The 15,487-nt window shown below is 34.5% G+C and overlaps 2 protein-coding genes across 3 annotated transcripts; one reads left to right on the top strand and one right to left on the bottom strand.

Annotated features, from left to right (window-relative positions):
- Window positions 1-2,123: 2,123 nt before the first annotated feature.
- Window positions 2,124-4,223, top strand: LOC107791012 (disease resistance protein Roq1-like). Of its 2 annotated transcripts, none has more exons than XM_016612993.2 (3): window positions 2,124-2,619; window positions 2,895-3,170; window positions 3,263-4,223. In XM_016612993.2, exons 2-3 carry the CDS (start codon window positions 2,976-2,978, stop codon window positions 3,779-3,781), a joined length of 714 nt encoding a protein of 237 aa, XP_016468479.2. In that variant the 5' UTR covers window positions 2,124-2,619; window positions 2,895-2,975; the 3' UTR covers window positions 3,782-4,223. The 2 variants fall into 2 exon arrangements, with proteins under 2 accessions (XP_016468479.2, XP_075086470.1); XM_075230369.1 differs by lacking the exon at window positions 2,124-2,619 and adding an exon at window positions 2,629-2,764.
- A 2,587-nt stretch (window positions 4,224-6,810) lies between these two features.
- LOC107791028 (selenium-binding protein 1-like) lies at window positions 6,811-10,615 on the bottom strand. The gene is made up of 6 exons (XM_016613015.2): window positions 10,340-10,615; window positions 9,437-9,632; window positions 8,758-8,985; window positions 8,225-8,456; window positions 7,749-8,129; window positions 6,811-7,258 (listed from the first exon to the last, which is right to left on the bottom strand). The coding sequence occupies exons 1-6, from the start codon at window positions 10,479-10,481 to the stop codon at window positions 6,977-6,979; spliced, it is 1,461 nt and encodes a 486-aa protein (XP_016468501.1). The 5' UTR covers window positions 10,482-10,615; the 3' UTR covers window positions 6,811-6,976.
- Between the last annotated feature and the right edge of the window lie 4,872 nt (window positions 10,616-15,487).

The raw sequence follows: 15,487 nt of genomic DNA, 5'->3' as shown, positions 1-15,487 counted from the left end.
ACAGCTTATTTTTTGTCATTTTCGACCAAGGACAGTTCCCAAACTCTATCAACACCTCTCTAACAGTTCTCAATGGTTCCAAGTTGAATCCAATGGTGTTTTACCTAAACCTAACCTCAAAGGTTAGCCTAAGTAAAGAAGAGAGTCTTTATGGTGTTGTGATGTGATTAAGGGTGCTTATAAGCTAAGGGAATCTTTGGTTCGAGTTTTCCAAATTATTTAAGGTATATATAATACCCTATTTCTTGGGATTAATCTTATCTATGCGTTGGTTAAGTTATTTGGATGAAGAATTATAAGATAGAACTTTAAGTTGTAAAGAAATTGTTGTCTCTTATTGGCCTACTTTAAACTTGTATATATGACTTCATATGGATGGAAATCGGGGGGAATAGCCTAGTTATAATGTTCTTATTGTTTTTATGCTTGTCAATATTTTGAGTATGTTGATGATGTTGTAAATAGGAGAAGAAGCAACCACACATTACCTAGAAGTTGTTCGTGTCGTTATTTTATCTTGTGGGGCTGTTTGATGTTACTTTTATGATGGATATAAGGTTGGAATGTCATGTCAATATATATGTTTATATGCTGGACCTATTTTTGGTTTTGTAAGTACAGGGAAGATGGGAAAAAGAGTTGGGGTTTGGTTCCAATCCAAGCTTGCCGCTCGTCGTGTTAAATAACAGTTTTGTGTGCGACGTTTGTGCACTTATTGTTGTGTAGATTTATTGGTGTTGTTGGGATTTTGGTATATGATATTAGAGAAGTCCCTTCTTACAGGGGATATTCTACCCAAATTTACATAAATGAGATACTAGCTTAAGTTATGAACTTAGCCTTTACTCAGCACCGATTTTGAATCTCCTTATGCTATGGTAGACTGAGTTGAGTTGCTTGGAAGATATTAAGGACTCAACTAGGTTAAGGTATATTAAGGCTAAACCCTTCCTTCATTTTGGCATGATCCCATAACTTCATGTGTTTGGTAACGAGACATAATAAGAAGTTCATATTCTTGAACTTGTGTACATTATCATAGTCTCATAGGTTACAGTATCCTTCCTTATAGAGACTTTATATTTCGTTAAGTATTGTCTTCTTTCAGTCAAGAGAGAAGAGTGTATATATACACTCAGTTTAGTTTTCTCTTTATTCAGTCAAGAGAGCAGAGGGTCTATATATATATGCAGTATTACACTATTTTCACCACCATCGAGCTATAATCGGTGGGCAGGCCCCTATTGAGCAACCTCTGATCAGATGATAAGTTATATACCGAGCTAACTGTGGCCGAGCGCCTATAGCGAGCCCAGAATGGCCAAGATACCGAGCCTAGTATGGTTGAGCGCCTATGAGCGATCCAACTATAGCAGAGCAGTTATATGTACCGAGACTTATAGTGCGGGACATCTATTTTATTTACCATTTTAAGAGAGTTGAGTTAGTATCAACAGCTAAGCATATCTTCAGATCATTTTTGACTCCTAGTTACTTTCAGTTATTATATTATCAGTTTCGTTTCAGCTTTCAGTTATTTTGCTGTCTTACATACTCGGTATATTAATTCGTACTAACGTCCCTTTTATTGGGGATGCTGCATCTCATGCCTGCAGGACCTGATAGACAACTAGATAAACCTTCCCAGCAGACAGAGTCAAATATCAGCTTGGTTGGTAAGGACCTCATAGACAGCTGGATAGACCTTCCCAAGAGACAGAGTCAAAAATCAGCTTGGTTGGTAAGCTCCACTCACTCGGAGTTATCATGTCTAGACCTTGGAGTCCATTTTATATATACATGTTTGATGGGTACGTCGAGGCCCTGTCCCAACCATGGTACATTTTAGTTATCTCTAGAGGCTTGTAGATGAGTCCTGTATATTTTCTATATCAGTATATGTTCATGGCAGCCTCATCAGCCTACACAGTTATATATATATATATATATATATATAGATTTGGAGTTAAAATAAAAAAATGATAAAATAAAATTATGGAGTAATAAATAAGGGCATAATTGGAAAAGAAAATAAGAAACGATCCGACCGCACTTTCAAATATCAAAGTTTTATTTACTGGAGTAGTATTTCTTTTAATTTTTTGTTTTTGCTAAAAACTTTGTAGGCATGAATCAAAGTTTATTGAAAACATTATACAGCAAAGTCCTACAAGAGGTCAACCAGACACCTCTAGATGTTGCTTGGCACCCAGTTGAAATAGATTCTCGTGTCAAAGATATAGAGTTGTTATTGCAAAATGAATGTGTAGATGAAGTTCGCATGATTGGTATTCACGGAGTTGGTGGCATAGGGAAAACAACTCTGGCAAAAGCTATCTACAATCGAATGTTTCGACTCTTCGATGGTAATTGCTTCCTTTCCGATGTTAGATCAGAAGCTGAAGAATTTGGCCTTGTCAAGCTACAAGAGAAACTTCTTCAACAATTACTCAAAAATAAGGACATCAAAGTTGGCAGTATTGCTCAAGGCATCAATCTAATCAAAGCAAGACTCGAGTCAAAGAAGGTTCTAATTGTTCTTGATGACGTGGACCACAAAAACCAATTAGAATCATTAACAAGAGAAAGAAGTTGGTTTGGTTCGGGTGCTATTATCAGGTTTCTAGATGCAATTTGTTATCTTTATTCATTTTTTTCCCTTTGATATTATCATGTGAACTTAGTGAATGATGCTAGCCAGTTTTGAAAGGCTCTCATCTTAGCTTTTTGAGCAATTTTAAATTTGTTTAACATCCTCTAATGTGTAAGTTCATTTTTGTTGATACATGGTGTATTCTCTTTGTTTGTCCACCAATTTGTATAAAGCATTTTTCTCGCTTAATTTCTGGGACTTAACATGAGCTTAAGTTACTTTTCTTTTTACTGAGTTGCAGGGTTCCGAAAATGTAGAAGTACTGAAGGTAGATCCAGGGACATTAAAGGGAGTGAACTTGAGCACCAAAGCATTTGAGCAAATGAAGAATCTTAGGGTTCTTATAATGGATGAGTTACATATTAGTGGAGATTTTGGGCTGTTGTCCAAGAAGCTCAAATGGTTGTCTTGGCAAAACTGTCCTTTAAAATATATACCATCAAATTTTCCTGCTGAGAATCTTGTAGTTTTAGATATGAGCGGCAGTAATATGCAAGAATTTCGATTGAATTTGCAGGTTTGTTACTCAATTTTACAATTTCATGTGTACTGTTATTGCAACTGAGTGAAAGAAAATGTTAATTGAAACTATATTTGATTTACTTTTAGTGTTTTAGAAGTTTGAAGAAGCTGAATCTCTCTTATTGCGAGCAACTCAGAAGTCTTGAGACTTTGCTGCTTGGTGGTTGCACAAGTTTGACAGAGATCCATCCATCAATAGGAAATTTGGACAGACTAATTAAACTAGATATGTCTCGTTGCGAAAAACTTGGGGATCTTCCAAGCAGTATATGCCAGCTAATATCCCTTGAAGAATTGTTCATTCATCACTGCTCTTCTATAAAAACACTGCCAGATAACCTTGGAGATATGAAAAGTCTAACATTTCTTTATGCAGATGATACAGGTATAAAACAATTGCCTAGATCTGTTGAAATGCTAAGAAATCTTGTAACTTTGAGAGTGGGAGGTCAAGAGTTAGAGGCCAAAAGGAGTATTTCTGGAAGAGGTGTCCATCGGATACAATATTCCTTGCTAACTTTTGTAGCCGAATTGAGCCTTAGATATTGTAATTTGTCCGATGCTGATATTCCTAGGGATATTGGAATACTTGATGGACACAGATAACTGACATGTGTATATTACTTAAGTGAACTTTATTATGGCCAGATGATTAAAGGCGGGGAAAGGATAGAAGTGTGGTCTGACGACATTACAGTAAAGAAGATAGGGATCCATCTGTTATATTTAGACCAACATGATAAAGTTATATCTTTACCTGGAGATGTGGATCATTCTTATTCTTGAGTACCCAAAAAGAGTTTCAACAGGAGCAAAGTTCTGAGTCAAGATAACTTTCCTTTAGAGCTAATCAAATTGTTCTTCCTCTGTTTCTGTCTTTGCTAAAATTAAAACTAACGTCCGAAGGCGTTGCAAAGCTAACCCTGCAAAATTCTTCTCAACTACTAGCATATGATACTTTTTTATGTTTATGTCTATCCCAGAATATATGAACAAATACGGAGTTTTAGAGAGTAGCCAACTTCTTTGGGATGAACTTGTGACCTTGTCTGGTAAAATTTACAGTATTTGTTTTGGTTTATGTTTTTTTATTATAAAAAATTACATCTTATTAATGTCTTTTGTGTAGGAAGCATAACGAACAAAAGCGTCATTTCTACAAAGCTGTTTTCCTATGATTTACATAGTAAAGGTGCCAACGTTTTAGAGCTATATTTAGTATCAAATCCCGTTTTGTCCACTAATTAGAGGCAGATTCACAACTTGAAATTTATGGGTTTATATGACGACCTCAAGTTAATAGTACAATAATTGTTCACAGTCAAATATTTATAGATATTTAGAGTTTTAGTGGATTTCTTAAATGTAGGTTCGGATGAAAAGCAACCCGTAGCCAAGTTGGAGCCTCATTGTTTTTTAAAAAAAAATTAAAATTTTAATTTGGCTTCCATTGATCATTGATGTTCAAAATGTTATATACAATATGAGTTTGGCATCCCAAATTTGTTTGTCTGCCTTTTTGTAGGGGCGGATCCCGCCCTACAGTACCGGATTTATCTGAACTCATTACTTTTGTCACAGAGCATAAAATTATGTTTAAAAATTCACTAGAATTGTAATAAATAATAGATATGAATCGATAACTTCAAATATATTATGGGTTCAATGCTAAAACCTTAAAGATTGAACTCATGAAATTTAAATCTTGAATATACCTTTGCGTTTTTGCATGTAAATTCAACAAATGTTTAATGTTATTTTCCATATTGGTGACACCTTTTTTTTTAGATAAATAAAATCCACCTTGTTGGTGCTGTTAGGCCCAGAGGCAAATCTAGCCTTATTATTATATCGGGTTCAACTGAATCTATAACTTTCGACGTGGAATATAAATTTAATGGGCTCGTGTAATGTCTCTTAAGAAATGATATTACATGCAACTTTTCTTTCTCATAGCGAATAATCTTGTACAAGTTTTCTTATCCTTTAAAGATGTGTTATATCAACAGGGGCGGATCTACGTAGAGGAGAGATGGTGGTACGCTACACAATCACTCAAGTTGAATTTCTTGTACCTTGCAGATGAGGGTATACGTAATTACAAAAAGAATAAAAAACGATTTATTTGTCAATTACCATAAAAAATAATTGGTCTTGTGCGGAGTTAAAATTTTGAGTAAGGATATTCAAGTAAATAGATGGAAAAACTTAAGAGAATTCAACATCTATTATATATACATACAAAAATAATTTTAACATTATATATACAATATAATTTCTGGCAAAATGAACCCCCTTGTGCCCCTTAGCTCCGCCCCTAAATGTGAATTCTACTTATATGGATGGTTGATTCACAAAAATGAATAGTTGATGAGATTACTTGGTAAAAAAAAAACTCAGCCCTTTTACTGCTTAAAAAAGATGACATTTGGTGGATGTCACATTTTTTTTTTTAATTTTTAAATTCCCTCACAAATTAGGAGAATCTATAGTGTTTTCAAACTTTTCCTCCGGCGTGACTCGAACCCAGGACCTAACGGTCGTGGGTACTCTGACTTAGAAAAAAATACTAGGAAAAGCTGTAGATGTGATAATTTTTTCATTTATATTAATCCATTGTATTAGCTTGGAATAATGCTGTTTAATTCAGCATTACATTTCTAAGGAGTAAAATAGTTCTTTTTCCAATCTTTTCTGCAATGTAAGTACTCAACCGCCCCCATAAAAAGGAAAACAGAAAAGAAGAAAAACAGAAGCTTTTGCAGATGATGCTTAGACAAAAGTTAAGTAGTGTAAAAGTTCTGAAAACAAGAAATGAACCAACAAGATAGGGAGCCATTTGTAATGAAAAGATGTAAAGATGAGGAAAGAGAGGAGGAAAGATGTAAAGATGAGGAAAGAGAGGAGGAAATTTAAAAGTACAAGTGCAAGCTAAAATTATTGAAGTGTTGTTTTAAGGTAGACAGGGGCGGCCCAAGAAGATTGGTGGCCTAAAGCCAATTTTTAATTTGGGGCCTTTTAGAAGGAAATTTTTTTTTATCATAATATCGGTGATTCATTTCGATGTTCCTACACATAGAACAACACAATTTAGCGCAATTGTCGCACAATAATTCACTTAAACCAACAAAATATAGGGTGAGTAATGTGCTAAAAGTATAAAATTTTGGCCTAACATCAGTTGTTAATAGTTTCTTTTATAAATAATTTAGTCTCTCCTAAGATATTGTTGATCTTAGATAATAGAACCAAATTCATATAGATACCTCACTAATGATGTCACTCGTAAAATTTAAATAATGAAAAGTTTTATATTCGCGACAAGGGTTTAGGGGGAGTGCTTCTCTTTCTCCATTTTTTGCTCAAACGGTTATATCACTACTAAATTAAAAGTTATCTTGACTTTTTATAAAATATTTTATTTTTTATTTTAACATACCCAATATATTTAGACCCTACCTCTAAAGATTGTTGTGAGATGTATTTGATCCAACTTACCTTAATTAAATATATTGGGTTCGAGTCCTGCGGTTAAAAAAATTCTGTTAAAACGTGTTCTCTCTTTTACTAGGCCTTACGCGATACGAATCTAGATTAGTCGGGGTCTCAATACAAATACGAGAAGAAAAACAAAAGAAAAATTTAGAAGCCTAAAGCCTTTGCTTTAGTGGCTTGACCCTTGGGCCGCCCCTGAGTACAGACATTTGTTTCACTAACAGAATACATTGGATATTCAGTAGCTAATGTAACAACATGGGATCAGAGTCACCAGACTTTATTCTTGATCAGATTTTAACCACTTTATGTCCAAATATCAGAAGTGCAGTCACCACCAGGATACCTCATTTCATGAGCCAAGGATGGACCATCAGGTTCTGCTCCAAAATCAACGAAAAATCTCGGGTTTATAGCAAGGCCACCTTTCTCAGTGTCAACATCGATTTGTAATATGTGACCTCCTTTCTCCAATAGCTCGGGGTAGAATTGACGGTCCCATGTACTAAACAGTGAGTTTGTGGCGTACAAACGCTTTCCATCTAGACTCAACTGTATCATCTGAGGTCCCCCTCTCAATCGATGTCCCTGGAAGTAATGCAGAAGGTCGTTTATAGTGATTGTGCACATGAATCTAAAACAACAGTCGGGACAAAGGGGTAGATATAAACAATCTAAGTTAATAATATCAACCTTATTTGAGTTCCGCACCACAGATGAGACTTGAGAAGTAAACAAAATGCTAAAACTTGACTAAATGAATTCATATTTTCCTGATATAAGCAGTGAATTTGGAAGCAACATATCATTTTTTTTTTTGAGCAAGGTGAAAACCTACAACTTGTCATTTCCTACAGCATTACTAAAATTATTGAGATGTTAATTTTCAATTAAGAAAAAGAAATTCAAAAAAAAAAAGAGATTGCTGTTGTGACTCGTTCACTATAAAAGCCAAGTTTTTCGCGGAACTGATTTTTATGTTATGTTATAGAGTAATATATATCCTCTATAAACAACACTTCACTATAGAATCAAAAAAATATCGAAACAAATGAGTTGTTATAGAAAGGGTTTGTACCTGGACTTCTGGGACATCCACTTGGTATGTTGAACCATCTTCAGCTTCAGCGAGTACAGAGTTTCCTTTTTGAAACACTCCTCCAACAAATACTTGGCTAGTCAACTTAGGATTGGCAGGATCTTCGATATTGTACTGTCTAATGTCACCATGTAGCCAGTTTGCTAGGTATAGAAAACGATCGTCAAGAGAGATCAGAAAGTCAGTAATAAGACCAGGCATTTCTGGAAGAATCCAGTTCTGCACCTTCACCGGTTTTACAGCGATTGCTATCTCATGACCCCACGAGCCATCTGGATTCTTGAAAAATCGCACCATGTTACTGGTCAAAGCACACCCCACATATCCAAATGCTTCAGATGGATTATGCAAGAACCTTACCTATAAATCAAAAGAGGAAAACGAATATATTAATGTATTCAGCAGGATAAATCATGGCGCGAAGTTAAAAAGGGAGAACATGGGAGTTTGATTACCTCTAGCGGCAGGAGCCCTGTGTTTCCAAGATCCAATGTCTGTTTTAGTTCACCACCAGGCCATGTGTAGACATGCAAATGCCGACCATAAAGCCCATCAGTAACATGCTGGAGGTTGAAACCTTTTGTGAAAGCGGATGGAGCTCCCCAAGAGGAACTGATCATGGTGTTATGTCGAGGCTGGTACCAGAAGTCATAACCAAAGAGCGGACTATGCCCTGGTTTTTCCCATATAAGATATAAGAAAAGCGTCAAAATCTGCTTTCGCTTAGGCATTGAGCATAGTCTACTTTCACTAAAACTACAGAACTTCAGATTTCCTTAATAAACCGTCAAGAGGACAGGAACTGAAAGTTAAGGACAAAATAGCATCGTTTCTGTTCCTCCTTAGATGTAGAGACTCTTGTAATTTTCTTGTTCTTAACTACTAGGTTGGTTTTTAAAGATAACCATCAGCGAGAGACCAAGGCGAGTGAATAAACAAAACCGATAGAGGTAATTCAGCTAGCAAGACAGTACAAACTATACAGTACCTTCCTTTCACGTTAAAGTCTGAATCAAGAAGAAGAAATCCGCTCCCCTCAGCGTTTCCATCTTTGTCTCCAAGATATGACACCAGTATCTCACCAGAAGCAAGACAGTGAGCGGTGTGAGGGAATGCTAATCCTGTCTTTTGGATCACATCATCTGGCTGAACAACTTTGTACAAACTGGGAGCCCTTGGATCCTTTTGCGTGTCGATTGCATAAATGCGTCCTGATCTGCAACAGTTAAATTTATCGAAAAGCTTGAATATCATATAAGTTGTTGCATATTGTCATCAAAATCAATGCTTTTTTTCTAATGAACATTATAGGCGAGTCGAAAAGCTAAATTTTCCCTGCCTTCACATTAATACTCACATGGAATAGAAGGATCAAACAAAGACTCACATTGGGGATGATATAACAACAGTTCAGTCCCAAACATTGACAAAAACAACTCACATTATTGATGATACAACAACAACAACTATGCCTCAGTCCCAAACATTGACAAAAACAACTCACATTGATGATACAAGAGGGTTATTATAAAAACATAGCACCATCCACAAGTTCAAATTTTATAATCACGGAAATTGTTTTGAGCTAAATTTCGCACAACTTGAGACCTTGGAACTGATGACTAAAGATCAATCACAAAACAGAACAGCAGAGATATTGTTCTTACATAAGTGAAGGCAGGACGAGATATCGTCGAGCAGCTGAAGGATCACGATAACAAGAACTGCAAGAATTCCAACCAGAATGATGCAATTCATCACCCTCATAAGGCATAGACAGCCTATGGATTACTTTGGAATAAGATGGTGAATTAGGATCTACATCAACTGTAGCTAAGTAGTCAGGTTTTCCCCTTCCTGTTCCTGTAGAAATTAACCATATAATCAGAGGTGAATTAACGATTTAAACTTTATAGGTTCTAACATGTAACGTCTTTAACCTCTAGTAGTATAATTTAGTGGAGTGTGAAGACCACTTAATGATTTTTAAAAGAATATCACAATAACACTCGGTTTCCCTTTGGCCCACAAAAGACAGATTTTTTATAGCAATCATAATCTTACAATAAATTTCCAGAGCAAAGTTTATCTCTTCCCCTGTACCCACTCACCCCTCCCAACCTCCCCCCTCCAAAACCCCCAAAAGGGTATCAGAAAAACAAAGAAAGAACCATACTTTATCAGCAAAAGAAAAGATAAAGATTTCAATTTTCAACTAGTTTTACTTCAAAAATAAATCAAAGAAAGTGAAAACACCTCAAATTTATCCACTTTACAGAAAAGCATCCACCCCTCGAAGCAAAAAAAACTCATTTTTCATTAACTAATTTCATGAAAAGAATACAAAATTGCCTCTACGTCTGGCTTTGGACTAGTAGTAAGATTATAGTTTCTGATGTATGGATTAGGCGCACGTCAAATTCCAAACTAAAATTGTTATTTGAGCGGAGAAGATTAAAGGAACAAGTTAATCATTATCTCGAGTTTCGAACCACGAGCCACTAGCCTTCGGAAATTTCTCGTTATCTGAAAAAACAAAATCCATTAAAAAAAGAGAAGCAAATATTTACCAGTATAAATACAGGTGACATAAATTAAAGGTTCTTTAGGACCAGCCATAGCTTCAAGTGGAGAAGCATAACCAGGTCCTTTTTTGCAACATCCATTAATCTCTACCGTGCCGGGCTGCACCACCTCCACATCCGTCGCCATTTTCTCGCCGGAAAAATTTGAATAATACAAAAATATTTAGAACAGAAAAAGACGACAAATAATGTGATAAAAAGCCTTTTGGCTTCTAACTACAAAGGTTATACATATAAAGAGGGAAACCAAACACGTTGGAGTCTTAGGACTAGTTACTATGTTCACGGCTTTTATCATGCAGCGTTTTTGTCTGTATATAGACGAGATAATATTCTATATACATACTGAAATTGCCAGATTTTTATTTTCCAGTAAATTGTTTGCATGTTTGGTTGAAGAGTGAAAAACATTTTTAGACAAAAATATGGATAAATATATTAGCAATTTTTAATATTGTTTTGGTGAAATTTTATGGTATTAAGTGGGCGTTTGGACATAAAAATTATAAAATTCAGAAAAAAGTGAAAATTATTTTCAAGTGAAAATAGTATTTGAAATTAGAGTTGTGTTTGGATATGAACATTAATTTGAGTTGTTTTTGAATTTTTGTGAGTGATTTGAATGAAAATTTTGAAAAACTTTCTTTTGGAGTTTTTCTAATTTTCGAAAAATTCTAAAATGTATCGTCAAGTGAAAATTGAATATTTTATGTTCAAACACTAATTTCGAAAACAAGTGAAATTTTTTTTTAAAAAAGTAAAAAAGTTTTCAGGGCCAAACGGGCTCTTATGATATCTCTGCATGTTGATTAAGTAGGCGTTTGGACATAAGAATTGTATAATTCGAAAAAATGGTGAAAATATTTTTTGAGTGAAAATGGTATTTGAAATTTAGAGTTGTGTTTGGACATAAATTTAAGTTTGAGTTGTTTTTGAAGTTTTGTGAGTGAAAATTTTGAAAAAAAAACTTTTTGCAGTTTTTTAAATTTTCGAAAATTTTCAAAATGTATCTTCAAGTGAAAATTGAAAATTTTATGAACAAACGCGGATTTCGAAAAAAAGTAAAAATTTTTTGGAAAAATCTTCCATCAAATTTTATGTCCAAATATAGTAGTAATTATTTCTCTTGAAATATAGTAATTTTTGTCAATCAAATATCAGAAAATAAACTTATTTTCTAAAAAAAAAAAAAAATTCATCCTATCAATTATGAACCAAACACACCCTTAGGATGACATGCTTGTATATGGCATTTTCACTTTTTGAATGTTGTGACCGATACATGTCTAGGTGGAAGTGGAACGAATCAAATAGTATCGTGCTTATTTTTCTTTTCAAGTTTAGATGGATTTTCGAATTTATTCTAGGTTAATAAAAAATCAGAATTTTTGCTATCCTTAGATTTGTGTTGATTTCGGCGTGAATAATAGCGGAGCCAGAATTTTCAAAATACAGACATAAACAAATAAATATTTACACACAAAAATTAAAGGCATCTAACATATTATAAATACACATTAAAATTGACTAATCGACACGATATACTTCTTACAACAAAAATGTGTCAATTGATTCCCTCGAACAAGGGTAGCTTCGCCGTGTGAGTATGAGTAGACTTGTTGCAATGTGTTATTGAATTATAATTAAGCATTTATTGTTTTTATGTACTTTATTTAATTAGTGACGAAAACATAATTTTTATCAAAGAAATTCACACACAAAAAAAGAGTAAACACACGAAAAAATTAAAGGGATTTAACAACTTATAGTGTCGTACTTATATAACTTTTAACCTAATATACACAATGTAATTTTTCAGTAAAAAGGGTATGAAATGCCCTTCTGCCACCCTGGCTCCGCCTATGATACTTATATTAGGATACTAAATTGATAAATTAATTCTTGCACATCTTTTGCTTTTGAATATATACAACTTAATGTGTATTATGTAATTTTCATGTCTTAATTTATCTTTATTTTTTGTTTTTAAAGTAAAAATAATAAATCATGGGACACACTCTCTGTGCCTTGATGGGTAATCGTCATTATAGATGAATGTCCTACTCATTGCATTCGTACTTTCGTAGTTTAATACTATTGCATTAACATTACCAGCAAAGGAGGAGCCAGAATTTAAAGATTATCAGTTCGATATTCTAATCATTTTAAATTAGTGGTTCTATACTAATGACTTTTATATTTCTAATAAATTTTTTAAGATAAATACAGGGTTTGAACCAAAATTACTGGATTCAGCCGAATCTGTATGCGACATGCTAGCTCCTCCCCGACTACCAGATGTAACATCGAGATTTAGACAAATGGATTAACTCCACAATTAAATTAATATATAAAATCCTCTCCACTTAAATAATGAGCGGTATCCAACGAGGGAGGGTGGAGTTCGCATAGGTTAAGAGTATAAATTCTATGTACAACGTAGAAAAGATTAAACTCCATTTGATTACTCAAACGGCGTTTGCAGATAAATTTCTAAAGAAACATTAATTGATAGCCCTAAAGATATAAAAAGTAATTTTATATAACAAATTAAATGTATTAATAAAATAAAAATATTTATATTTTCCATCTATATAATTTAAATATTTTAATATTTAGGTTGAGATTTTCACATGATTTCCCTCTGGGTCCACGTGCTAGATAGTCATTATCCTGACAACTCAACCTCGTATCATATAATAAGGTAGTAGATCGAAAATGATATTTGACAAATTAAGAAGTGTTACGAATATATTATATTATAGATGTTCATTTAGTACTCCGTTGTAAATAAACTTTCTGAAGAAGTTTATCCATATGAGATTCCGCCATAAATATGTTTATCTATTTAGTACTCTATTGGAAATAAGCCTCCTGAAGAAACTTATCCTTTCGGTACTCCGTTATGGATAAATATTACCCATGATAGAAGATTATCTATATCTGGCACAACAGTTTAGAGCAGCAGCTTACAAGCAGCTTACACAGCAACTTACAGCAACAGCTTACAAGCAGCTTACACAGCAGCTTGCAGTAGCAGCTTACACAACAGCTTCCTTTCTTCTATAAATAGAGGAGAATTCAGTTCATTATGTACATAAGTTTGAAGTTTGAATAATATATCAGTTTCTCTCTATACTTGTCTTTACTTTACAATCTTTATTTTATAACACGTTATCAGTACGAGACTCTGCCATCTCGAGCAAATACTTTGAAAGTATCAGAGGTACGAACTTTCTTTTTCTAAATAATCTCAAATCTTTCTAAACTTGAGTTTGTAGCCCTGGATATATCGGGCAAAAGCTACATGTCTTGGGTGCTTGATGCCGAAATTCATCTTGATACGATGGGTCTGGCAGACACCATCAAAGATAAAAATCAAGCATCAAACCAAGACCGTGCCAAAGCAATGATATTCCTACGCCATCACCTTGATGAGGGCCTGAAAATGAAATATCTTACTGTTAAAGATCCAGTCATACTGTGGAGTAATTTGAAAGATAGATATGACCACCTGAAGATGGTTGTTCTTCCACAGGCACGTTTTGATTGGACTCATCTAAGGCTACAAAATTTTAAATCTATCAGTGAGTATAATTCTGCTATGTTCAGAATTATTTTCCAATTGAAACTATGTGGTGATAATATTACTGATCATGATATGTTGGAGAAAACTTTCACCACTTTTCATGCCTCGAATATGCTCCTGCAGCAGCAATATCGAGAGATGGGATTCAAAAAGTATTCTGAACTTATCTCACATCTTCTTGTAGCCGAGCAACATAATGGGCTATTAATGAAAAATCATGAAAGCCGACCTACTGGTTCTTGTCCATTCCCTGAAGTGAATGAGACGAACTTCCACCAAGCTAAACGTGGAAGAGGACGTGGCCCCAGTCGTGGTCATGGCCGTAGTCGGGGAGGAAACTCTAATCGTGGTAATAATAATGCACCAAAGAACCCTCCTCACCACCAGCAGTGGAAAAGGAAGGAACAAAAGCATGAAGCGGTGCAAGCAGCAAAGCCAGAAAATGCATGCTATAGATGTGGAGGAAAAGGGCACTGGTCACGTACATGCCGTACGCCAAAGCACCTGGTTGAGCTATATCAAGCTTCCCTGAAGAAGACAGAGAAAAATGCTGAAGCAAATTTTATTTCTGAAGATAATTTAGACTTCATGCATTTGGATGTAGCTGATTACTTTGCACTCCCAGAAGGAGAAACAAGTCATGTGATCGGTAGTGAATCTGTAGAGATGTAAATATTTTAATTTCTGTTATTTGTAGTAGATAGTATAGTTATGTAATTGTTGTACATAAATAAAAGTTATAATGTTTACTATCATATTTATTTTGTTTATGTCATTTTGAAGAATATGGATAATCCTCAAATTATGTTTGGATCAAAGACCAATCATGAAGATATTTGTGTAGTTGATAGTGGAACAACTCATGCCATATTTAAAGATCAGAAATACTTTTCTTATTTGCATATGGAAAAAGCAAATGTTTCTACAATTTCTGGTAATATAAGTTTGATTGAAGGTTCCGGAAGAGCTATTGTATTTCTGTCTAAGGGAATAAAACTTATTATCGACAATGCATTGTACTCCTCCAAGTCCCGAAGAAACTTGTTGAGTTTTATAGATATCCGCCGAAATGGGTATCATATTGAGACAATAGATGAAATGAATGTGGAATATCTTTGTATTACAATGAATATTTCTGGCTAGAAATGCATTGTAGAAAAGTTACCAACTTTATCTTCTGGCTTATATTATTCAAAAATTAGTACAATTGAAGCACACTCTATCGTAAACCAGAAGTTTACTGATTCAAATACTTTTGTGCTTTGGTATGGCCGTTTGGGCCATCCTGGATCAATAATGATGAGACGAATTATTGAAAATTCGAGTGGGCATCCATTAAAGAACCTGAAGATTCTTACAAATAATGAATTCTCTTGTGATGCTTGTTATCAAGGCAAAATGATCACTAGACCATCACCAATGAAGGTTGGCATTGAGTCCCCTACCTTCTTAGAACGTATACATGGGGATATATGTGGACCTATTCACCCACCAAGTGGGCTATTTAGATATTTTATGGTCCTAATAGATGCATCTTCAAGATG

This window comes from Nicotiana tabacum, chromosome 14 (assembly GCF_000715075.1).
Source record: "Nicotiana tabacum cultivar K326 chromosome 14, ASM71507v2, whole genome shotgun sequence".
Classification (NCBI taxonomy): domain Eukaryota; kingdom Viridiplantae; phylum Streptophyta; class Magnoliopsida; order Solanales; family Solanaceae; genus Nicotiana; species Nicotiana tabacum.
Note: the sequence above shows the minus strand (reverse complement) of the source record. Positions and strands in the feature narration are given on the sequence as shown.